The following is a 25,488-nucleotide window of genomic DNA, read 5'->3' as shown; positions in this document are numbered from 1 at the left end:
GACAGCCAGCTGGCGAGGTGTGACAGACAGGATTCCTGAGCGGGAGGTGGTGGCCAGTGCACAGCAGGCTGCCTGGGCTGCAGGTGGCCTCCTAAGCACCCGCCTTGCGCCGGACCTCGCCTTTCTGTAGTAAGCCCAGCACCACAGCTGTCAGTGACTCAGCAGGGCGACCCTCTCCACTCTTCCCGCTCGCAGAGCCTGGGCCAGGCCTCTCCCTGTCGCACTGGCATCTCAATCCCACGGGCACAGGCAGCAGCAGGACCTGTGACTGGGGGTACAGCCTTGCTCATCGTTTAACCTGAGGCACAGGTCTCCTGTCTACAGAGAACAACGCCAGTTCAGAAGTCACTCACCTAGAAAATCGCCCTAGTAAAGCTACCCACATAGAAAAAGTCCCCAGAGGGCTCTCCTTACAATGAGGCATCTCGACAGAGCTGCTCAGTACTGGGGCACTCTGTCCCCCACAGCCAGGCCACTGCCTCACGGGCTGCCCACCCACCCGCACACACTTCCCCGTTGGCTCTCCTGGTCCAGGGAAGCTCCTGGGAGCCTGTCTGGCTGGAGTGAGTGCATGAAATACGTGGGTTTGAGAAAGAACAGGGAAGCAATGAGCTGATCGTAAAAAAAACCCATTCTCTCCTTTAAGTAAAGGGATGTTTTACTTAGAACAAAAATTTAGTCATAAAAACCATACAAATAGTTCCTGTGACTGCTGAATCCTATTTCCTAAGGAAAGAAGGGGCTGCCCTGGGCTTATCCTTCAAGGCGCTTTATCGAAGCCATCATGGGGGGGAGGCGCTGGCAGTGAGGGCAGTCTCACAGACAGGCTTGTATACTTTTATCTCCCTGGTAGCTCACCATATCCTCACCTAAGAAAGTTGAAAGGTGAGCTTTAGCTGTTTAAGGAAAAAAATACAACGCTCAATTTAAATTAACCAGATCTGTCTTTTAATAGTTACCAGAATCTGGATGTTAATTCCCCAAAGGAAAAATGTCCATAGCACAGTTTTTCTGGAAAAGTTCACATTAGACGTGAAGCTTCTTAAGTTAGGTGTCAGATTAGTAGTGACAATCTATTTTTTAATCTTCAAAGTTCCTAGTTTTAAAGAAAGTAGAATCCATTTGGGGCGTGCCTACATCGCAGGGTATCACTCAAGAGTCATCATCAGGCCAAAAAGACTCTGAAGGGAACCAGGAGGGTTTGGCCCTTGCAGTGGAAAGGCGTTCCAGAAAGTATAAGAGAACACCCTAATGCATGCGTCAGGCACAAAACTGTACCAAGCCCCACTAAGACATGGGACCAGAGAACATGTCAATGTCAGGCCGCGCCAGGAAAACCACCCATACAGACAACAGAAGCTAACCCGAGGTCGACACTGCCATGAAGCGTATTAGCTGAAGTGCAGTTACTACTGTCTTTACTGGACGCAAACATCCCTGAGGACACGGCCGCGCTGCTTCCTAAGCACACAGGACCACGACAGTCTCTCCCCGGGTCTCCTTAGTGCCATCGCTGCACCAGGCCCAGCATGCCCCAAGTCCTCCAGAGCCTTCTCCTGAGACAGCGCTAGGGGCCATGTCAGATTCCAGGCTGCAGCCCTCCATGGTGCCCGTCCCCGGTCAAGTCTGCTCTGCTGGGGCTGGTGGGTGTCATGGGGACCTCTGTGCAGACATGGACACTGGAGAGCGTGGGAGAGGAGGCATCTAAGCTCCCCGCCCACCCACTCAAGGGTCAGCGTCACTCATGTTTCCTTCTGTTCCCATGGTGCCTCCAAAACGGTTTCCAAACAAAGTGATCACTGATTACCCTGGAGGATGTCAATAAGCCAACCAAATACCAGCAGCCAGATACCACCACGCTAATCACCACTTGAAAAGACGACGAGCTGGAGAACGAAGAGCCCTCTGATGGGCCAGTCAGAGGAGGCGCAGTCAGTGCAGTCAGGACTCGGAGACACCCGGGGACCCGTGCCCGGCTCCCTGCCGGAGGAAAGACTAGGGGAGGGAAGCAGGAGAGAAATGAAGGGCGTTGGCAGAGAGAGAAACAAGTAGAAACTTCGCTGATTTGGGAGCACGTTCGAGAAATAAAGAATTCTCTAGCACGTTGAGCTGCTAAAGAATTCTTCATTCTCACGTGATTTTCTTCATTTCTGTCTTCTCAGTTACTACCAAGGAGCTAAGGAGAGTTCAGGAATACTTTGTTTAGTGTCACCATAACATCTCCAACCACGCATTAAGTTTAGCCCAAAACTGCAATATTCCAAATTCTTAAATTCTCAACAGCAACCAATTTATGCTCGAGTTGAAACTCTGGCAAGCACTGTGCGCCTTCAGCACACACGTGGCTCCGGATTTTCCCATCACACACACGCTCTCCCCCGTCCGAGGTGCCTACTTCCTTCTGGTCTGCGTGGGCTCAGGTTTCGAAGAGCTTGCGGAAGGCGGCCCCCACCTCGGCGATCATGTCGGAGGTGGTGGTGGAGCGACCGTGCTTCTGGAAGGCTTGGTGGTTGCACTGCCTGGTGAGAGAGCAGGCGCCGAATGCAGCCACCAGGAGAGGGCTGGACCTGCGGAGAGGGCGACAGCGGGAGGTGTGGGGAAGTGGGCGTCGTGGTCCGGGGGCCACAGCCACCCTGGGCTCTGGTTTTGACTCCTGTTTCAATCTTGGGACCCCAAATTGTCAATTTCAAGTCTAACATGCCTCTGAGGAGAAAGCAGCTTTAGCACAGCGAAAACCACCATTAACCCTCCACTGCTCCCTGGCAGGAGGCACATGGGAAGTGTCCATGTACTCAGAGACGGGGCCAGGGCCCGCGGCGCGCCAGCTGTTCCTGGGGAGAGCCAGGCGGCACATGCTGCTCAGCCCTGTTTGTGCTCTCAGCGCCTGGGTGTGGAGGGCATCTGAGGTCTGAGAACGTGGATTCCTGCTACCAGGGCTCCATCTCCCGGGAGAGGGGCGGAGGGAACCAGAGTGAACCCAGCAGAACGAACGGGAAGACTCCTGCCCTGCCCACGCCCCGACCTCCTAGTTCATGTGGGCACACCTAGTTTGGGGGCTGGTCCCAGACTCTGCCATCCCGGCAGTGAGGACAGACGGGGCCACTGGATGACAGGCCTGCCCACCCTCCAGAAGCCCAGGCTTGCCGCACCCAGCGCCTGCAGCCGCCACCCTGACGGGCTCACACCAGAGCGACAGAGGCGCCCAGAGGCGTGGGGACTGCTCGCATTCATAAAGCCCTAGAGTTCTGCCGTCTCCTAAAGAAAATTCACATCTTTCAGAACAAGTGCCTAAGCCAGCCTTGACCCTGTTTTCTATGTAAACCACTCAACTTCCTAGAACAGCGTGCTGCTGGGCCTTGATTGCACCTCGGAACTCTCTGGAGCACTGTGAAGACCACCTCTGCCCCGGGCCCCATCCACAGTGAATGAGGGACAGGCCCAGGCCAAGTGTGGGGTGGGAATTCTGCCAAGAGGGTTCGCCTGTGCCCTGAGATCTCTCCAGTGAAGCCTAGAGTTCGTTCTCAGTGTTTCCAGGGCTACTTATTCAACGCGTGAGCTACTGAAATAGCTTAGAAAAATCAGACGGCTTCAAAGTAGAATAAATGAAGACATGTGGCCTTACCCATTTGTTTTCTCCGGTCCAGCAAGGAGCGCCCAGTGTACCAGGACACCCAGGGAGCCCGACAGGAGGTCTCCTTGCCCTCCACACCTGCGGCTGCTGCCTTCCTGGCTGCACACAAGCACTGCACAGGGCAGAGGCGAGAGCAGGTGTCAGCATGGCCATGTGGACGAATGTGACAGTAGCCATGCATGTGGAAGGCCACACGGCAGGCAGAGCCACACCCTCCAGGAGCAGCCCGAGGCTCCACTCACATCCTGCCCGCTACGGCTTTTCCCTGTTTGTTCCAAGGGTTGGAGGCAGCCTCTGTTTTACAAAAGAGGAAATCAAGGCACACAGTGGTGAGGCTGCCCCGGACCCGGCTGTGTAGCACAGCAGGTTGGTGGAGACACCTGCAGCTCAGAACCGCCTCAGACAAGCCCAAGCAGGCGGCTCTGAGCAGGGCGGCACCAGCCTCCAGCTCCTCCTACCGGCTCCTGGAGGACGAGCCCTCGCCTGCAGCCCACACTCCAGAGCGCACCTTAAACCACAGCTCAGTCATAAAGCGCAACACCAAGCAAGGCCTCCACTGGCCTCATAACGTCACCTGTGCCTGTGTATGTGGGAATTCTCTGTTTCTTTGGAAAATGTTTTGAAAACCAGGTGTTACACTGTCTGAACCTGTTAGACCCAAGAGAGCCTTCCAGTGATTAAAAAACCCTCATCTCAAAGGTGTCAAGAGTCCCTCTGAGAACATGTGCCCTGTGTTCCTTGTGCACAGGTGTGTGTGAATGTGTGTGAATGTGTGTGTGAATGTGTGTGAATGTGTGTGAATGTGTGTGAATGTGTGTGTGAATATGTGAATGTGTGTGAATGTGTGTGAATGTGTGTGTGAATATGTGAATGTGTGTGAATGTGTGAATGTGTGTGAATGTGTGTGAATGTGTGTGAATGTGTGTGAATGTGTGTGTGAATGTGTGTGTGTGAATGTGTGTGAATGTGTAAGGACGTGTGCGAGGCTGCGAGCACGACCGTGCATGTGTGTAAGTGCATGAGTGTGCGAGGGCGTGTGTGAGGCTGTGTGAGCATGACTGCATGTGTATGAATAAGTGCATGAGTGTGTGCAAATGTGTGCATGTGAACGTGAATGTACAAATGTGGATTGGGCACACCGCCCACAGATGCCTCAGTGTTCTACCCTGATTTTGGTACCTACTCAGCAGCCTCACAGCTCAACAGGTGAGTACATTCGCTATTCATCATCTCTTCAGGCCTGAATGGAGGGGGGCTTCCATTTTCAGAGCTAACAAGGGCATGGCTCCCCAGATGCCTCGCTGACGCTGGGCCCGGCCTCCGCCCCGCTCTCACTTGGCTCTTGCGGAAGCCTCCCCAGGCTCTGGCTGAGACTCGCCACACTCAGCGCCTGAGATTCCACTACCAGCAGCCCCAGGGCTTTCTGCACTTTCCAGTCACTTTGATAAAAGAGAATGAAATGCAATACAATACAGAATAACTGCGGGGATCATGGATGCCACAGGTGAGACGAAGGTGGCAGCTGGGGAATGCCCTGCTGTTGCACGCACCCTCCCGCCACACTGCCTCTCATAACTGAGGCATGGGAATTCAGCCGGCGGGTAAGGCCCATGGCTTTCACCACGGTCACCTCCCCCGGCAAAACAGTGAGAAGTCAAAACATGGACTCCGGAGAAGGTGTGGGTGACAGCAGGAATCCCTTTGTGCGAATGCGCGTGAACACGTGTGCACGGGAGAGGTCTTCCAGGGCTCGCACTCAGCACGGCCACGCTGACTGACCTGGCACCAGCCCATGCACAGAGGGCAGCCGCCACTCACCCTGCTGGCCATTGGAGAGGATGTCGCGCTCTCCTTTCTGGACCACCGTCACATTGCCCAGGGCCTGGCTGAGTCTCAGCACAGATCCATGGCGGTCGTCGCTGTCCACAGGGCCTCTGAGCTATGACAACACAGGAAGAAACAGAAAAAGCAAAGTCTTCCTCAGACACACGACACACGACGTGACGGATGGCCCTGTCCCGTCCGCCATGAGACGCACGCTCTCGTGCCTAAAGGGATCACCCAGGCACCTGCTAAAGGCCACGTAGGTGGAAGGAAGCCCAGAATGTCGCCTGCAGCGAGTCCTCCGGGCAGACGCCGACACGGTGCCTGCTGCAGTGCCCGTCCTCTACTTGGTCAGAGCAGGCTGAAGGAGGACCGCCCAAGGCTGGGTTCTGAGAGCTTTGTAGGAGTAATACGAATTCCAGTTGTACTGGACGCTAACACTGACGGGACACTCACCGTGTGGGACTCACGGCTTCACACAGGGTTCCTCATCTCATCCTCACAACCCCGTGAAGTAGATGCCATCATCACATTACAGACGAGGCACTCAAGACACAGAAAGTGATCTGTCCACAGTGTGCTGCAGGAGGGGCTGGCTGACCCGAGTCCCTGCCTGTCCCAAGCCCACTACGCCATCATTCATCCAATCCAAGAGCACTAATGCGAAGACGGGCCATCCACCGGGAGAGGCACAGCGATTACTTGCAGGTCTGCATCCCTGCAGAGATGTGCCCACAGGGACAGGCTGGGCAGAAGCATGGAGCGCGTCCTTCACCCTCTTCAGGACGAATGGGGCTTGCATCCACCCTCCAGGGAGTCCACTGACTCACCACAGCATCATACAGTCTGCTGAACTCCATGTGGTTGGGGGTGAGGACCGCCTTCTGGTAGCCTTGGATGAGGGCTGGCTGCTGAGCGACCAGCCACAGGCCGTCCTGCACAGAACAAGGAGCCGTGCTCACTGCACAGGCCTTCCGGGAGTCCGAGCCAGGAGGAGAGAGGTCAACTCACCGCGTCAATGACGACAGGGATGTCCCTGGCCTTTGATGCTTCCAAAATGCCCTGCCAGAAGAGAAAACCAGGCTGAGTACCACGCCTGCTGCCTCTGCTATGGTGTGGATGGTGTCTCCTGAAAACTCACGGTGAAACTTAATTGCCAATGGAAGGGTCCTGGGAGGTGGAGCCTTTAAAAGGTGATGTGGCAGTGCCCTCATGGGTGGGTTTAATGACCTTTAAAAGGGGCATAAAGGGTCTCTCTCCTGCCCTTCTGCCCTCGCCAGATGGACATCCACCTCCAGAACTACGAGCCAGTAAGCGCCTGTTCATTGTCAGTTACCCAATCGGTGGCACTGCTATAGCAGCACAAAACAGACTAAGACGCTTTTCCCAACAGCAGTGAAAGAACATTGAGCAGACTCTTAATTAAATGCAACATCAGGTCATCAAACAATAAATGGAAAATAATCAAGTAAATGAATAAAATAGAGAAGCAGAAAGACCCAATGAACTAGCAGAGCCCCTAAATAAGGCAGGACACTGGGAACTCTGAAAGGCGAAGCCCAGTGGAAATGCTATAAACAACAGCTGGGCTCTTAGGCTAACTCATGAAGACACACCCCCCGCCCCAGCGAGGGCTTCCAGTTCTCCAACAGATACTAATCCGCAGCATTCGGAGGCAAGAAATCTGAATTCCTGAGAATTCCCCAAATCATTAGTCATGATGTATTTTTCATATCACTTTACTTGCATATTTTAAAGTAGTAAGTGACAATAATAAACAGAATCATTTTTCCCTGATAGGATTACAGTGAAGGTGTCAAAGGTTTTCTATTAAAAAAAAAAAAAAAAAACTAGATGTATAGATACATACACGTATATGTAATCAATATTTGGTGGCTTTTATTATTATGAACCAATATATTGTGATAAGATTATATGCCGCAGTAGCATGTAAAGTGATCTTGACTTGATAGACACCTGATAGTAGAAAACATTAAGATAGAGAGCATTAAACAAAATACATGCCAAGTCAGAATAATTTAAGGTATTGAAAACTAACGTCAGGTATGTGAAATGAAAGTTGAAAGCTGACAAAGCGTTAGCTGCTCGCCTAACGAAGCGCTCGTTCCAGCTTGTTTGTGACGCCCATTCCAGCTGTGGGTAAGCGTATACCTGGCTCTGACACGGGTCGGAGCATTAGCAGTGTGTCCTGAAGCCCGTTCCCAGGAGGTGGGTACCTGAGACTTCCTGAAGCTGATTTCCTTTATTAACAATAAAAATTCTCTGCTTGCCCTGAGTTTGGCTTCACCGGTAAAGCCGGCAGGCTTCTGCTAGTTCAGATTTTAGATCAGCTTCTGATTTCGTGTTGCAGGATTTGGCAACAATCTGACATTTTCATCTGTTTCTGTGTTTTCTTTTAATGTATTCGCAAAGAGTAGTCAAAAGTGAACATTCAAACCCTGGAAAATGCAGTGTTACATGGGTCTCCTAGAAAGATACGCGCATCAGAGCACCCAGCGCAGCAGGGTGTCCCCACCCGTGGGAAAGCAAACCACAGTATGCTAGGGAGAAATCTGGAGGCATCTCTCCAAAACTGAAACGTCCATACTCTTCGATTCAGCAACGGAACTTCTAAAAATTTATCTTCTGACACCCAAAAGAGTGGACAAAATACATAGGTTCAGGACACCACTGATGTTAACACGAAAAAAGCGGAAAACAGTGTGAATGAACTAGTTAAACACACTGCAGTAGATCCGTAGTAAATTCTGATGTAGCTGTTAAAAATAATGAGGAATATCACATACCCTGCCGTGAAAGTCCCCAGGACACACTGTTAATGTGTGTGAAAAGAGCACAGTGTGAGGACCAGGACACACCGTTAATGCGTGTGAAAAGAGCACAGTGTGAGGACCAGGACACACCGTTAATGCGTGTGAAAAGAGCACAGTGTGAGGACCAGGACACACCGTTAATGCGTGTGAAAAGTGCACAGTGTGAGGACCAGGACACACCGTTAATGCGTGTGAAAAGTGCACAGTGTGAGGACCAGGACACACCGTTAATGCGTGTGAAAAGTGCACAGTGTGAGGACCAGGACACACCGTTAATGCGTGTGAAAAGTGCACAGTGTGAGGACCAGGACACACCGTTAATGCGTGTGAAAAGTGCACAGTGTGAGGACCAGGACACACTGTTAATGCGTGTGAAAAGTGCACAGTGTGAGGACCAGGACACACTGTTAATGAGTGTGAAAAGAGCACAGTGTGAGGACAGGTGCATTGGTCAAGAGCCTGCGCTCTAGATTCAGACAACGTGGGTTCAAAGTCAGCCCAGGAGCCAGAAGACTTAATGTTGTTAGACATTCCCCAACTGATCTTCCGTTTCAACATCATCCCTACCAAAATCCCAGCTGCCTGCTCCACCAATCAGCAAGCTGATCCAAAACTGGAACGCACAGGGCGCGGGAGAGCCGAAACAACCTTGAAAAGAACGAATGTGGAGGACGCGGGCTTTCTGATGTCCAGGCTTCCTATGCAGCCACAGCAGTCAAGACTGGGCAGTTGCAGGACAGCTATACAGACCAACAGAACAGAAACAAGAGTCCAGAAATAAGCCCTCACATTTAGGGTCAACGGATTCTCAGGTAGGATGACAAGACAAGTCGGGAGGAAAGAAGAGTCTCTCCAACACAGGGTGCTGCAACAATGGGACACCCACAAGCAAAAGCCTGATGCCGCAGCCTTCCTTCTACCACACCATCAGCTCAGCATGCACCACAGAGCTAAATGTAACAGCCAAAACAATAAGGCTCTTAAAATGTAGGAGTAAACCTTGGGTTAGGCATATGCTTCTTAGATAAGACACCAACAGCACAAGGGACAAAAGAAAAAACAGCTAAATTGGACTTCAAAATTAAAAATCTGTGTGTAAACAAAACCATCAAGGAAGTGAAGAGACGACCTACAGAATGAGAGGATATCAGCAAATAGTCTGATAAGGAACCTGTGTCTAGAATGTATATGAAGAACTCCTAAAAGTCAATAATAAAAAGGCAGTTTTCAAAATGGGGAAAGGGTATGAGAACAGACACTTCTCCAAAGAAGATACCCAAACAGGCCACGCATGGTGGCTCACGCCTGTAATCCCAGCACTTTGGGAGGTTGAGGCGGGCAGACACCTGAGGTCTGGAGTTCGAGACCAGCCTGGCTAACATGGTGAAACCCCATCTCTACTAAAAATACAAAAATTAGCTGGGTGTGATGGTGGGTGCCTGTAGTCCAAGCTACTCGGGAGGCCGAGGCAAAGGAATCACTTGAACCCAGGAGGCAGAGATTGCAGTGAGCCAAGATCATGCCATTGTATTCCAGCCTGGGTGACAGAATGAGAATCTGTCTCAAAAAAAAGAAAACAAAAAAAGATACCCAAACAGCCAATGAGCCCATGCGAAGATGCTCAACAGTATCAGCGGCCAGGAAAACGCAAACCAAACCACAGTGAGGTCACTCCACGCCCACTAGAGTGGCTGCTAATAGACAACAACAGTAACGAGTGCTGGGGACAATGTGGCGAATCAGAGCCTTGCACCCTGCTGGAGGGAATGGAAAATAGCGCAGCCGCTATGGGAGACAGTGGCAGGGCCTCAAATTTTGAAACACTGACACCCAGGAGAGTGAAAACACATCCACACAAAAAGTGGAAACCAATTTTCCATAAATTAGTGAACAGATAAAGCAAAGGTGGTGTATCCATGCAATGAAATATTAGAGGTAGAAAAAGGAATGAAGTACTGATACATGCTACTACACAGGCAACTCTAAATATAAAATTATGCAGAGTGACGTAACTAGTCACTAAACAGCACACGTTGCGTAATTCCATTCATATGAAATGTCCTAACAGGCGGATCCAGAGGCAGACAGCACACTAGCTGAGTGGCTGCCAGGAACTGGGGAGACTGGGGAACAGGGAGCAGATGCTAACGGGGATGGGCTGCCTCTGAAGGCAATAAACATATTCTAAGGCTGATCATGGTGATGGTTGCACAACTGTGAATATACTTGAAGCTACCGAATAGTTCACTTTAAATGGGTGAAGGGTATGGTAGGTAAATCATCTAAATAAAGTCGCTTTTAAAAAACCACCTCTGCAATTTCCTTGCTATGAGACCCTGCGGGCGTCTTGAACCCTTGCCAGGACTCAATTTGTCATCAGAAGAATGGGGATATGAATAGAAATCGACCTAAATGGGTTGTTTTCAGGCCTACACCAGATGATGACCTCATTCAGGAATGTCAACGAAGTAGGAAGCCTCTGCTCCGCGCCAGGCACGAGCTGGAAGCTGACGAGGCGGCGGCGGCCCACACTAGATGACCTGAGGGCTCTCAAGACCACGGTGAGAGTGTGCGGGAACCTGAAGGCAAGGTCCGGAGTCTGGGCAGCAGGGGCAGCGATGGACGCCCTCACCTCCCACCTTTCACACTTCCACGCTGCAGAGTGGCTTTCTAAGACACCAGTTTTTAAATTATGAACTAAATTCACAAAGAAAAGAACCTGAAGCAGAGAACTCTGGCTTGTTCACCTTTAATTCATCCGCACCCCCAGGATGCAGAGCTGGACAGGGAGCAGCAGCCGTGCACCGCAGACCCACAGCTTGCAGATGGGACTCCCCACTGACAGCCTCTCCCCGGGGATGACAGAGGGTTCTCCTGCTCCTAAACACGGCCACCTCCTACTTCTCGGTGAGCGGGTGAGACCTTAAAGCTCAAAGTCGGGCTCTGGTGCTAACTCCATGCTGCTTTCCCTGGTCTGTGCAGTGCCAGCCTGCGTCTGCCTGCCTCTCAGATGACTCATCCTGCACTGCTTGGCTCCGTCACTCGCCGCCTTCAAGCCCCGCAGCCTCAGAGACCCCTCCGTTAACTAAGCACTCAAGAGAGTGCCATGCGGATGGTTGGCATTTTCAGGGTGACTGCTGATCTGGGGAACACAGAATGGCCAGGCACTTTCTAAGGGCTTTAAGCATAGTCCCTCACTAATGCCCGGCCTCTGATCCCCATGCAAGCACCACGCCTTGCACATGTGAGCGCCCTGCGGCACCAGGCTGTCTGGCACACTGTGTCTTCCCCCAGGAGCTCTAACAGGGGTCCCCTGGAACTCGAGAAAGGGCCTCAGAGGGCAGTCCCTGAGATGCATCCCCACAGGAGCACAACCCCTAGCAGAGACACACACCAGCCCAGGGAGCATCAGAGGATGCAGGGAACACAGAGCTGACAGCCATCCCATGTTTTTACCGCCCCTGATCCCAGGTGGTATTTATTTACAGCAGACACAAAGTGATCAGAATAATTTTCATCTTTTTGGATTCAGGTGGGCATAAGATGAACTTGAAGAAATAAACAGCAGCATCAATGAGAGTACATGTGCATGCATGTGGACACGGACAAGCTGGCCGTGTCACCTCACAGCCTGATGTCAGCAAAGCATGGCACCAGGGCTGTGCGGGAACAACAGCCCAGGAGGCTGAGGGAACCCCACGGTCCCCAGCGAGAAGGGGGTGGCCTGGGAGGTACACTCAGGCCTGACCCCAAACATCTGTCAGCTCCTCAATCCTGCTCACCCTCTCCTCACATCAGGCATAAAACATCAGAGCAACTCCACACACACCTGCAGCTGCTCCGTGAGAAGCAGTTGGGCCCGGAGGGAAGCAGATGTCAGCACAGCTCCTCACCACCTTTGCACTGTTTCTCCTCCGTCCCTCAAATCTTATCTCAATCATGCCACGAAGAGGCGCACAGAACACTGTTGCGGGAAGTCAGGGACCCCGAACGGAGGGACCGGCTGAAGCCGCGGCAGAAGAACATAAATTGTGAAGATTTCATGGACATTTATTAGTTCCCCAAATTAATACTTTTGTAGTTTCTTAAACCTGTCTTTACTGTAATCTATGAACATAAATTGTAAAGATTTCATGAACATTTGTCACTTCCCCAATCAATACCCCTGTGATTTCCTATGCCTGTCTTTACTTCAATCTCTTAATCCCATTTAATCTCTTAATCCCATCATCTTCTTTGTAAGCTGAAGAGGATGAATGTCGCCTCAGGACCCTGTGATTGTGTCAACTGCAAAAATTGTTTGTAGAGCATGTGTGTTTGAACAATATGAAATCTGGGCATCTTAAAAAAAGAACAGGCTAACAGCGATGTTCAGGGAACAAGAGAGGTAACTTGGAACTGGCCGCCGGTGAGCCGGAGGGAACAGAGCTATATTCCTCCTCTTTCATAAGCAAATAAGAGAAATATCGCTGAATTCTTTTTCTCAGCAAGTAACATCCCTGAGAAAGAGAATGCGCCCTGAAGGTAGGCCTATAGACAGGCCCTTAAATAAGCCCTGGTCTCCTATAGTGCTCCCAGGCTTACTAGGACGGGAAAATTCCCACCTAATAAATTGTGGTCAGACAGGTTGTCTGCTCTCAAACACTGTTTCCTGATAAGATGTTATCAATGACAATGTGTACCTGAAACTTCATTAGCAATTTTAATTTCTCCTCATCCGGTGGTCCTGTGATCTCGCCCTGCCTCCATTTGCTTTGTGATATTTTATCAGCTTGTGAAGTATGTGATCTCTGTGACCCACACCCTATTCGTGCACTCCCTCCCCTTTTTGAAAATCGTTAATAAAGACTTGCTGGTTTTACGGCTGGGGGAACATCACGGATCCTGATGTGATGTCTCCCCTGGACACCCAGCTTTAAATTTCTCTCTCTTGTGCTCTTTCCCTCTATTTCTCAACCCAGCCGAGACACTTAGGAAATAGAAAAGAACCCGCGTTAAACATCGGGAGCGGGTTCTCCCGATAGAACACTACACAAAAAGGAAGAGAAATGCCTCTGTTCCAACTTCACGCCTACGGGCTAAGCCTGTCATGAGGAAAGTGAGTGAGTATACACATTACCTGGACATTTCTGAGAAGCACATCATCTCTACCCAAGCCAGGTCCTACGACAAGAGCGTGCAGCCGGGGGAGCCACTTCTCCACCTCATCAACAGCACTGGGGCTGTCGCTAAAGAAGGAAAGGAAGGCCAGGATGGTTACCCACAACTCCTCATTTATTTACTGTCATGTATTTGTTTACATTTTATTTTGAAAAAATAACTTACAAATAGTAATGACTTTTAAATAATTTCTGTAATTTAGATTTATTATTTAATCAGTACAGAAGGCTCCCATGTACCCTTTGCCCAGCCTCCCCTGAGGTTAACGCCTCACACACCCACATTCCGGATCAGCATAACTAACTTCACATTGGTTCAATACCATTCATTAAACCACGGCATTTTCCAAATTTCCCGTTTCCTCTTGATGTCCACTTCCCGTTTCAGGACCCAAACCAGCCCCACACTGCATGTGGCCATTGCCTCTCCCTGATCTATCTTTTAATGCCCAGATTTAGATGCCCAGCTTTCAACAGTTAAGTCAGAAAAAGAGTGATGGCTATTTTCAAAATAGCCAGTTTGTTTCTATCGCATACACGTGTGGCTGTAAAGCCTATGTTGTGTGCTTACACACCAGGCCCCACACAATGCACTGATCCTGCTGCAGTTTCTCATTCAGAACAAGGCAGGGTTTTGCTTTTTCTGACCTCCTTCCTGTTTGGTGTGTCCTCTCCTTGAGCCCACTGTTAAGGCTTCTGTCCCCTTTCCTCCCTGACAAGCTCCCTTCTCAGGGTCACCAAGAACCCTACACTGTGAGATGCACCATCTGTTCTCAGGCCTCATCTCAAACTGACCCAGAGTGGCACACATAGGCCCTTCTAGTACTGTCTGGAAACAGCGGCTTCACTGACTCCTGAAGCCCCTGCTGCCTCCTCCCCAGCCCATGCTCCCAGCATCTGAGTGCCAAGCCCCCTACCCAGCACCCCTCTGCCTCTTACTCCCTCATCTTCCAGTTTTAAGCACCGTCCACATGTGCATGACTCCCAAGTCCATGTCCCCACTGTCCAATGCCCACTAGCCACATCCCTTGGATGTCTGACTGGCAGCCAAACTGCACCCCACACCCAATGCCTCATCTTCATCCCACCCAAGCCCGTTTTTCCACCACGTGGAGTGACACCTCGCTCAGACCAAAACCCTTGGTGGAGTCCGTGCCACCTGCCTTTTCCAATCCAATCTGTCAGCAAATTCCGCCCCCAAACTTTCCAAACATACCCAGAATCTGACCCCTCTCACCATCTAACTGCACCCTTCCCTCCCACAGGCCCTTAACACAGCCTCCACCCCGGCCCCAGGGGCCCAGCCCAACAGCCGCCAAGGAGCCTTTATGAGCCACACTGGCCCTGCCCTGCCCACTCAGTGCCGCAGCCACAGCCCTAACAGCAGCCCCACACCCTGTGGGGCCCAGCCCTGCACCTCTTGGTCACCCGACACATCACAGCGCCCCACCTGGAGCTCTGCGCTGGCTCCTCCCCGGTGTGGAGAGGCCAGGCTCTACCCAGGCGCCATCACACTGTGCTGCCGCCCCAACCACCCCTCTGCCCACTCTCACAACCCCCTCCCTGCTGCCGCTCTCTGCGGTTCCTTCACCACCTGACATCCTGCTCTCCCTTGTCTGTCTCCAAAGCAGCGCAGCCCAATGCAGTCTATGTGAACACACACAATTAAAAGCAAACAAGAGCAAACGCTCCGCTCCTGCACCTCCCAGCTACATTTCAAGCACTCAGTGGCCACAATCCTGGACGGCAGAGAGAACACCTCCACGCAGCAAGCTCTACAGCACAGGCTGTCTGGAGGAGCCTCACGGGGGCAGGTGTTTGCCTGCCCAGTTTGACGCTGACCCATGGAACGCAGGCTACGGCCTGGCACCAGACATACCTGCTGAGTGCACGAAAGGTCTTGTTACTGCTCAGCGGCCCTTCGTTTCCACCTTCTGCAAACCTGTCAGACACAGCCCACAGGGCCTCACTGCCTCTGGAGCTGGGCCCCGGCCATTTCCAACAGGCCCAAGTCCCCCCAACCCACCTCTCACCCCTCCGTGTTTGTCTTATTCTGACCACAGAAGAATGGGCTCTTTTGTTCCCTACTTCCTTTACAGCACCTGCTGACAAACTCAGAGGATGGAAAATCCATCAGACACTTCCGGTGTCAGTGCAAAAACCCCAAATGGTGCAGGAGGGAAAGAGAACCCACGAGAACCCGGCGCAGAGCGACTCACAGAACTGGGTGGACGATCAGCTCCGGACTGTAGGCCTTAATCACAGGCGCGGCCGCACTGGCGCAGAACACGTGGGACAAATCTGCGCCCTGAAGAAGGAGCACAAGAGGCTGACTCAGGAACCTGGTCCACAGGCACCGGAAGGCTCCGGCGTCGCTGCCCACCCACCAGACACAGGTGTCCAGTGCCCTGGTGACATGCGCGAGAAACGTACTAGTTCGGGTTACACCCAGCCAGGTGGCTTAGCAAAGGGCCAGGGCGCACAGCACAATACAAGAAAGACTTTTGCCGCCGCCACAGAGGCAGGGTCAGAGCCACACACACCAGCACAGCCCAGCTCAGCCTGGTCACCCTCCAGGAGGAAGGGTCACAGAAAGAGGCCGGTCATTAGCACTTGCTTCGTGCATGGGAAACTGCAGGATCAACTGCTTCAGCTGGGACCTACAAAGGCATCCCAGGTTCACTGTGGTGGAGTACAATACAAATCACACTTTAGGTTTTAAAAATGGGCTTCAATTGAGGCCAGGTGAAGTGGATCATGCCTGTAATCCCAGCATTTTGGGAGGCCAAGGCGGGCAGATCACGTGAGGTCAGGAGTTTGAGACCAGCCTGACCAACACAGAGAAAACCCATCTCTACTAAAAATACAAAAAAAATTAGCCGGGCTTGGTGGCAGGTGCCTGTAATCCCAGCTACTCGGGAGGCTGAGGCAGGAGAATGGCTTGAACCCAGGAGGCGGAGGTTGCTGTGAGCTGAGATCGTGCCACTGCACTCCAGCCTGGGCGACAAGAGCAAAACTCCATCTCAGAAAAAAGAAAAAAACAAAAATGGGCTTCAATTGAAGTGATCTTGTTCATGCACAGGATGTCAGGATAGACTTAAGGGTGTTTCTATTATCTATGACTACCTTAAGAAGTTATTTAGATTTCCATCAGAAAACATTTGCTTTAATCATTATTTAATCAAACTCTCCACCAGAAAAATCCCAATGAAGAACTTTGAAGTAAACATACCACTTTGAGAGCTGAGATTGCTGCAAAATATGGGGCTCCAGTGTACCTAAAAAGAAGGTATTTAGAGTCAAAAACTTCTCAGAATAAGGTAAGCATACCTTGATCAATAAATAGTTTATCAATAAAAAATAGGCATAAATAATATAGACATGGTTTATCAATAAATAACAGACATGAAGCACAGAGCACAAATCCAACGCCTAGAAGATGCTCAGTAAATGTTCAATGAACATGAACTGGGTTAGACTAGAAATGTCTATCTTTTCTTTTTTTTTTTTGAGACGGAGTTTTACTCTAGTTGCCCAGACTGGAGTGCAATGGCGCAATCTCGGCTCATTGCAACCTCTGCCTCCTGGGTTCAAGCGATTCTCCTGCCTCAGCCTCCCGAGTAGCTGGGATTACAGGCATGTGCCACCACCCCCAGCTAATTTTGTATTTTTAGTAGAGACAGGGTTTCTCCATGTTGGTCAGGCTGGTCTCAAACTCCCGACCTCAGGTGATCTACCCGCCTTGGCCTCCCAAAGTGCTGGGATGACAGGCATGAGCCACAGCGCCCAGCCAGCAATGTCGATCTTTTACATAAAACCTTCATGCATTTCAGGAGAGGGAATCTCTGGCTTACGTAATGCCTGCAGTCTCTCTGCAATGTGAATGTTCAAGGTAAGGAGCTGACCGCAGGCTTCTGCCCAGAGAGAAGAAAGTGACAACCACATGTTCAGAGCAGTCGGGCATGGAGAGGGTCCCAGATCGGGCAGACCCCGTCCTCCCAGAGTAACAGTCAACAGAGGCCAGACGGGGGCCACTCAGGACAAACAAGAAACAGCACCCACACCCAGCTGCCTCCACCTCACTGTTCTGGACTCGCTGCACTCCAGGTCTAAGGGCACTTCAGGCACAGAAAGGAAGAGCCTTGTCCTGGCATCAGATGGGCAAATGCAACCTTTATGCCCATTCCGAGCAGTGAAATGTTTTGCTAACTCAAGAAAAACAGACCTGGGCAAATGCTGACACAAGTCACCTTACATGGCCTTCTCCTGCAAAGCGGTGTCAACAAAAAGTGTTGTAAATGCAAAAGAAAGGACAGACCAGGCAACATACATGCACACCCTCTCACATCATGTGAAAACGAGCCTCACTAATAAGAGAAATGCATTAACACAAGAAGTCTGTCGACTTGACTAGCAAAGGTTTTCCTCCAAGGGCTGCAGGGAACAGGTGCTCTTGGGAAGCAGCTCACAGTAACACAACGGAGGTCCGATTCAGCAGCGGCACCAGCATGTAAATGCATGCACACCTGATCCAGTCACAACTCTCAACACACCCGATGGCACGACCAACAGCTGCAAATGGAGGGATGGGCAAAGAGAGATACCACACACATGCAAACAGAAAGCAAGCAGCAAGAGATTTCCGTCAGAGGCAGAAGGTATCCTTCACACCCAAGGACAACTTACAAACAGCTACGCACCAAACACAGCAGCAAAACAGAACGGAGGCAAGCTGGGGATTTGTCAAATTTCATAAATGACTTTCAGTAACATCTTTAAATTGACAAAGTAAACCCACAGGCTGCTGAGCGTTTCTATCCTAAACACAAAAAACATGCTTGTGGTATGAAGTCCGGTTAAATACGGAAAAGCAAAAAGTGGAAAAACAGGCTCATTCCCCCACTACAAGCAAAACTTAACACTGACACACACGAGGGAACACTTCAGGCAGAGCTCCTCAGAGTTGTTTCCTAGTTAATGAAAAAGTGGATCACTGAAAAATACTGAGTGTCCTATCAGGCTGCACTTGGAAATGATTACTGAGGTCAAACTAGACGGCGTGAATGACAGGCAGGTAAGCAGCCAGCCAGCAGCTGACTTTAAACACCAACGTTGCACATCAGTTACTTACTCCTGACAGCCTCCAACTACGCCTATTCTTCCATCTTGTCCTTTGTGCTTTGTGGAAGACAGAGGAGGGATAATATTTCTCACCAGCTGCAAAGTATTTTCCATATCCTTTATTGAATGTACTTTACGTAGCGAAAACGCTCTCTCTAAAACTGAAAGACAAGAAAGATGAATAATTCAGAAAGGTAAACAGATACTGTTAGTACACATCATAGCCCATTAGCCAAAACTCTCTCCAAAGTTAGTATGAATGCTATAGATTTTTACCCAGTGGTTTTATTTCTGTAAGCAAATACGATGTTCAAAATTATATTAACACATGTCATTTTTTTTTTTCTTTTTTGATATGAACTCTTGACTCCGTCACCTGGGCTGGAGTGTAGTGGCGTGATCTCAGCTCACTGCAACCTCTGCCTCCCAGGTTCAAGCAATTCTCCTGCCTCAGCCTCCTGAGTAGCTGGGATTATAGGCGTCCGCTGCCACACCTGGCTAATTTCTGTATTTTCAGTAGAGATAGGGTTTCACCATGTTGGCCATACTGGTCTAGAACTCCTGACCTCAAGTGATCTGCCAGCTGCAGCCTCTCAAAGTGCTGGGATTACAGGCGTGAACCACTGTGCCCAGCCTGAACACATGTAATTAACACATATAGTAACATATGCTATTTATTTATTTATTTGAGACAGAGTCTAGCTCTGTCACCTAAGCTGGAGTGCGGTGGCACGATCCTGCTCACTGCAACCTCCGCCTCCTAGGTTCAAGCGATTCTCCTGCCTCAGCCTCCCGAGTAGCTGGGATTACAGGTGCCCACCACTACGCCCAATTAATTTTTTGTATTTTTAGTAAGGACGGGGTTTCACTATGTTGGCCAGGCTGGTCTTGAACTCTTGACCTCATGATTCATCTACCTCAGCCTCCCAAAGTGCTGGGATTACAGGCATGAGCCACCATGCCAGGACAACACATGCTATTTCGATCAGGTTTATTTTTCAAATGTATGAGAAATTTTGGAAGACCATTTAATTTTCCAGAAAGTTTTACCATTTTATCAAGTCAAAAATGCATTATTACTTAATAAACTATCTTACTTCATTTCAATTTCCCTTTAGGATTATTAGGTCTTTGCTCTCCTCACAAACTGGAAAGCAAGTTCCCACCTGTAATCCACTGGGATGCTCAGAAGCCTGCCAGATTCCTCATATTACTCCCAACTGTATTCCAATACTCCACTGGATATTAATTAAATAACCTAAAAATTGCATTCTAAATATGGCACACTTCTTAAATTGGGTTCAAAGTGGCACTTAAAGTAATTTCATCATCTTGAGTTGTCTCTAAACGGCTACACTTTAATTGGCCTTTCTTGAAGAGCTTCCTGTGTTGTATATTTTACCTTAATATTTAAAACAGCTCGGCTATGAGAGAAATGCTGGTATGTTCTATAGAGCTCAATGAATAGATAATAAAGCATACATTCTCCCTAGAATGAAAGGATCTTTGCAAATATAAACAGTATTTTTTCAAACAAGGCGCTCAATATTTTTATCCTTCCAATTATCTCAGCAGCAGAGAGAAACCAGATGTGTCACAAGTTCCACTGACGGCAGCCCAAAGCTGACTGAGCGCCTCATGGCAAAGAGCTTCGTCTTTTAACTCTTACAGTTGGCCGGGCGCGGTGGCTCAAGCCTGTAATCCCAGCACTTTGGGAGGCCGAGACGGGTGGATCACGAGGTCAGGAGATCGAGACTATCCTGGCTAACACGGTGAAACCCCGTCTCTACTAAAAAATACAAAAAAAACCTAGCCGGGCGAGGTGGCGGGCGCCTGTAGTCCCAGCTACTCGGGAGGCTGAGGCCAGAGAAGGGCGTGAACCCGGGAGGCGGAGCTTGCAGTGAGCTGAGATCCGGCCACTGCACTCCAGCCCGGGCGACAGAGCGAGACTCCGTCTCAAAAAAAAAAAAAAAAAACTCTTACAGTTTTACTTTTTAACTCAACACAATTTTTAAAGGAATTTTCTTTCTGAGTAGATGTAACTGCCTTAGCTGACAGAGCAGATGCGGAGATCCCCCAAGATAAAAAGATCCTATCAATCCCCATCAACCCAAAACCCTCAATCTCCTGACCTTGTGATCTGCCCATCTCGGCCTCCCAAAGTGCTGGGATTACAGGTGTGAGCCACCGCACCCAGCCCAACCCCAAACCTTTTCACCTTCTTCCAGACCAACACACGCTAAGACCCGGCACAGAATCACTATAATCTGTGGACCTAGAAGAGACACAATGAGGCTTTCTGTGCTACCTGCAGGGGACTGATGCGCCCATCCTTGAAATTCCTCCAGGCAGGCTAAATTATGGTTTTAAAATAATACACTTGTCTAGAAGAGACATTAATGGGGTCGGGTGTGGTGGCTCACAGCTATAATCCCAGCACTTTGGGAGGCGGAGGTGGGTGGATTACCTGAGGTCAGGAGTTCGAGACCAGCCTGGCCAACATGGTGAAACCCCATCTCTACTAAAAATACAAAAATTAGCTGGGTATGGTGGTGCACGCCTGTAATTCTAGCTACTCAGGAGGCTGAGGCAGGAGAACTGTTTGAACCTGGAAGGTGGAGGTTGCAGTGAGCCAAGATTATGCCTGGGTGATACAGCGAGACATTGTCTAAAAAAAAAAAAAGAAAAAAGAAAAAGACATTCATGGATATCGATCAGCACCCTGTCTCTGTCATGGGGAGCTGTTCTATGCACTGAAGGATGCTAAGCAGCATCCTTGGCCTCTACCCAGTCAGCAGTGCATGCACACACACCCAGTGGTGACAACCAAAAATATCTCAACACTCCCAAACGTCTTCTGCGGGGGGCAAAATGAGCCTGAGTTAAGAACCACAGTAGAGATGCACGCGTGTAGTTTTAGCACCTTTAAATATACCAGTACTTCAAATTAAATCATATTTAAGCTCATATAAAATATAAATTGTGACTTATCACAGAGAAAAACAATTTAGTCAGACTTCAACTTACAGATATTAAAAATTAACATCTATATCAATGCACCCTGCCTGATGAAACCAACTCCGAAATGGTAATACTCAATAAATGTGTGTTTCTCACAATAAGGAAAGGAATAAAATGGTTACACCAGATAATACTGTACATTTTCCAGGAAGCTTCTTTCTTCCAATATGCAAGATTCATATCTTATGAACATCTGTATCTTAAATTTCAGATTTAAGTCTTAAAAAAAGTACTAGAGGTGAGGTATGAAATATTTAATGTTTATATCAAAAAGGGCAAATATCATAAACCGAGATTTAACTACTCATTTGCACTTTGCCTCATAGTTGAAACAACCCACACATTACCAAAAAGGATTTGACACAAGATCAGGCTGCATCCGCAAGTCGAGGTGGAGCACCTGTCGGGTGGAGGGGAGCACTGCTGCCCCCGTGCAACCAGTGTCGCCCAACACCCCCCCAGGAGGGCAGGGCCGGGCCGCCTCAGGGCCACAGCTGCAGCGCCAGAGCTCCCAGGTGTGCTGTGTTCCAAGTGCTTGTCCTCTCCACACCTGCTCCTCAGAGCGGAAAAGCTTCCCTTCTGCACCACACTTTGCTGAAAGTCCTCCCATTGCTTTGGCACAGGGGTACTGGGATAGTACCTTTTTGATCTTTTTGGTTATGAAAGAGGAGATGTGCTAGTCCAGGCATGGATATGCTTAAAGCCTACAGGTTTTAAAGCAAATAATGATTTTTATTGTTATTCAAATAACGACAAGAACACATACAATTTTTCTTCCACTTCAAGGTAAGCCTTATTAAAATGGCAAGATATCAGGGGACTTAACATCAAATACCATATACAAATATGGGCCACTTTCTAAGGCAGATTTACAGTAGGTTAAGCATTAAAGTCCCATTTAACACAAGCCAAAAATGTCAACTCTGATTTTGTGAAAACACACTACATCCACATAGCAATCTTTATAATACTTAGAAAGAAAACATGGGGGTAAATCCTGTTTTGAGCTATTCTTTCATCTTATATAGAAGGTAGTGTTTTGGAGCCCAAAATGTGCAAATCACCTTCATAGCAACTTGATTAACCCATCAGCGGGAGTCGCCTCCTCCTCCTGTTACGTTGTGAAATCTGAAGACTTTGTCAGATTCCCAGTTCCCTGGCCATGATGCTACTGTAAGGGCTGGGTCTAAGAACCTGGAGAACAAGCAGCATCATCCAGAAACTGAATATTTAAAGACTTACACATGAGAACAATGGTTCTCAAATGTAAGCTAGCTTAAAATTATTTTAAAACCATAACATAATTGATAGTAACTTTTTTGCTATATAATTTTAAAAATTCAAAGTGATACCAAAAGTAACTTTTATTACATGTGGGGTTCTGAAACCTTTCAAGCACACAGACAACCTACATGGTAGGGGTTGACCTGGACATAAGAAGGAAGTTCTTATGTCTGGACTGGTGGAGAATCACCACCCTACTGTCTGCCCGCAGGAAATGTGGCACCTTCCGCACACTGCAACACTGACTGCTTCCATATGGGACTCTATCACCTCGAACACAGCCTGGCACAGAACAAGACACTTGATAACTATTCGATGAAGTAAAGACATCGCGATTCACTCTCCTCACTAACAGCCAGTTTATCTTTCTTTTACAGAGAAGGAAACTGGCGCCCAGAGAGAAATCTGTGCAGATGCTATGGGTAGTAACAAGCCAGGCCACGAGACACTATTTTACCAAAGTGCTGCCATGTTTTTGTTTTTATTTTTGTGGGCACATAATAGGTGTAAAATGCTGCCATTTTAAGGCAAAATAAGAAGTACAGCATTTTCACTTAACTAGAATTGTATTAACGCCAAGTAAAATCCAGGCTGCTCACCAGCGTTCACCTAAGATAAACAGCTTCCGTTAGCAAAAGGGCCAAAGCAGGTCAACTACACTTCCCAGCATTTGGCAGTGAGGCAAGTTCCAGCTGGCTTACTGACGTCACCATTTGAACTTATCCACAGAAACATTTACATATAAACATCAAAGCTCTGAAGGATAAAAAGGCCTTGACAATAGGTGGCTTCAGATTTATCCCATTCAGTAACTCTTCAGCACAATTCTGAGTCTGGAAGAACAGGTCATATCTGTTTGGCTTTTGTTTTAAGGAAGCATGTCTGGGGAAGACTATCATTGCTGCTTTGTGCTAAAAGTGCTTTTAGTACTAGAAAATTCTACCTAAAAAAAAAAAGTACTTTAAATTAATGTGAATTATAACTAATTCAGAGCATCTAACAACAATTCCTAAGGTAACTGAAATATTCCCTAAAGCCTGGATGGGAAGTCAGTAATATACAGCTCTACATGGCTTTTCGTAAATGTTTAGCAAATCAGTCTGATAATAAATGCTCAACCAAGTGCAATGAAAAATCTTGCTACTAATCATGGTGTGTGAATTTAAGGTAAAGAGCTACAAATAAATCTCTAATTAAAGTGGTGTTAACAAGCCTCCCTGCTGGTGTGACTGAGGTACAGTGTAGAGTACCCTCTCAGCGCCACCCAATGCATTCGGAGTGTGTGATGAAAACAAAAAGCCAAAACTCTGACGATTCCCAACATATACACAAGGTAAAATCTGTCTAACGACTACAGCAACAAATGGTGCATTTAACCATTTCGGCCACTTACTGGCTGGAGAATCCTGGCTAAGTCACTTTCTCTGAGCTTCTATTTATCTTCTATACCAAGATGGATAACACCAATCTGTCCTTATGAGAAATGAGATATACAAGAGCTACTTCCTATATAAAATACGTTAGATACACCAATACCCACAAGGCAAACAGAAAGAGAAAAAACCCTATGAAGAGATGGGGCTCCAAGCACTTGCTCAGCTCCTGCTTACATTCTGTCTACATAATCCGTTCTATTTGAAAAGGCATCTCAGCGTGCAAGGACCAGCCAAGGCCAGGGCAGAGCCCTCGGGGGCATCTGGTCAGCGCTCCAGGTTCTGGGGATGACTCAGGTGAGCCTCCCTCCCCAAGGGACCTCCTGCACGCACATACACACCCTGGCACGGGGCGGGCGAAGGAGGCCTGGCTGGTCGAGTCCTTTTCTGCGGTCCTAGCGTCGCAGTATCCAGTCCCTCTCGTCCAAGGACGTGGAGGGTCTGTACTTGCACAGTGGCACTGGGGCTTCAAGCAGGGGATGTAGACGCAGCCCTGCTCCTGGTGTGCGCGAAGCCCGCTCAGCCGGGCAGCTCGCCTGCACGCCCGCCGCGTCCCTGGACCCCAGGAGGGCCCCCGTCTCCACCTCGGACCAAACAGCAAGTCCGGAGTTGGCGAGCATCTTTCCCAGACCGGGAGCGGGGACACAGCAGAGCAGACGGATCCGACCAGCGCCCCACGGCGCCCCAGGGTCCTCCTACCGGCCCTCGGCCCCCCGTTCCCCGGCCGCCGCGCGGGCTCCGCCGCTCACGCCCGCTCCCGGGACGGGCACGGGCTCCAGCCCCGGTGCCACCTTCTGCCCGTCTGTCACCCCGCGCAGAGGCTCCCGTCACCCCGAGCCGCGCCCAGCCGTCGCAGCGCCATTCCAGGAGGCCTCCCGCCTTTCCCTACCCCGCCCCGCAGGCCACACGGCGCCCTGGCCCAGCGCGCGGGCTGCCCCTCGGCGACGCCTCCCCATCGCGAGCCAGCAGAGGCGGTCTGCGGTAGGGTACCTGCGTCCAGTGGTGGCCTGTACAGCGCGAGTGCGGCCGAGAGCAACGCGACAACAGCCGTGGCGGCGACTGCAGCCCCGGCCCCCGCCCGTGTGACCATCCCCGGGCCAAATGGAGTCGACCTTACCTCGCCTGCAAGCCCGGATTGCCCCACAGCGAGGACTCAGGGCCATCGGGCAGCATTCCGGGTT

At 49.7% G+C, this 25,488-nt stretch overlaps 1 protein-coding gene across 3 annotated transcripts; it reads right to left on the bottom strand.

Annotated features, from left to right (window-relative positions):
• Positions 1 to 925: 925 nt before the first annotated feature.
• On the bottom strand, positions 926 to 25,488 carry NAXD (NAD(P)HX dehydratase). Of its 3 annotated transcripts, XM_050766616.1 has the most exons (11): positions 25,298 to 25,488; positions 18,580 to 18,730; positions 16,681 to 16,726; positions 15,668 to 15,756; positions 15,328 to 15,390; positions 13,409 to 13,517; positions 6,467 to 6,517; positions 6,286 to 6,390; positions 5,450 to 5,570; positions 3,623 to 3,743; positions 926 to 2,567 (listed from the first exon to the last, which is right to left on the bottom strand). In XM_050766616.1, exons 1-11 carry the CDS (start codon positions 25,395 to 25,397, stop codon positions 2,417 to 2,419), a joined length of 1,107 nt encoding a protein of 368 aa, XP_050622573.1. In that variant the 5' UTR covers positions 25,398 to 25,488; the 3' UTR covers positions 926 to 2,416. The 3 variants fall into 3 exon arrangements, with proteins under 3 accessions (XP_050622573.1, XP_050622574.1, XP_050622576.1); XM_050766617.1 differs by lacking the exon at positions 15,328 to 15,390; XM_050766619.1 differs by lacking the exons at positions 18,580 to 18,730; positions 25,298 to 25,488 and adding an exon at positions 17,303 to 18,142.

The sequence above is a fragment of the Macaca thibetana genome, chromosome 17 (assembly GCF_024542745.1).
Source record: "Macaca thibetana thibetana isolate TM-01 chromosome 17, ASM2454274v1, whole genome shotgun sequence".
NCBI lineage: Eukaryota > Metazoa > Chordata > Mammalia > Primates > Cercopithecidae > Macaca > Macaca thibetana.
Note: the sequence above shows the minus strand (reverse complement) of the source record. Positions and strands in the feature narration are given on the sequence as shown.

Excerpts from the sequence above, each read along its gene's own strand:
- NAXD (XM_050766616.1), bottom strand. The coding sequence starts at position 25,397 with ATGGTCACACGGGCGGGGGCCGGGGCTGCAGTCGCCGCCACGGCTGTT. Across the intron at positions 6,518-13,408 it reads TGCTTCTCAGAAATGTCCAG|GGCATTTTGGAAGCATCAAA; the intron begins GTAATGTGTATA and ends CTCTTCTGGCAG. Across the intron at positions 5,571-6,285 it reads GCAGACTGTATGATGCTGTG|CTCAGAGGCCCTGTGGACAG; the intron begins GTGAGTCAGTGG and ends GTGTTGTCATAG.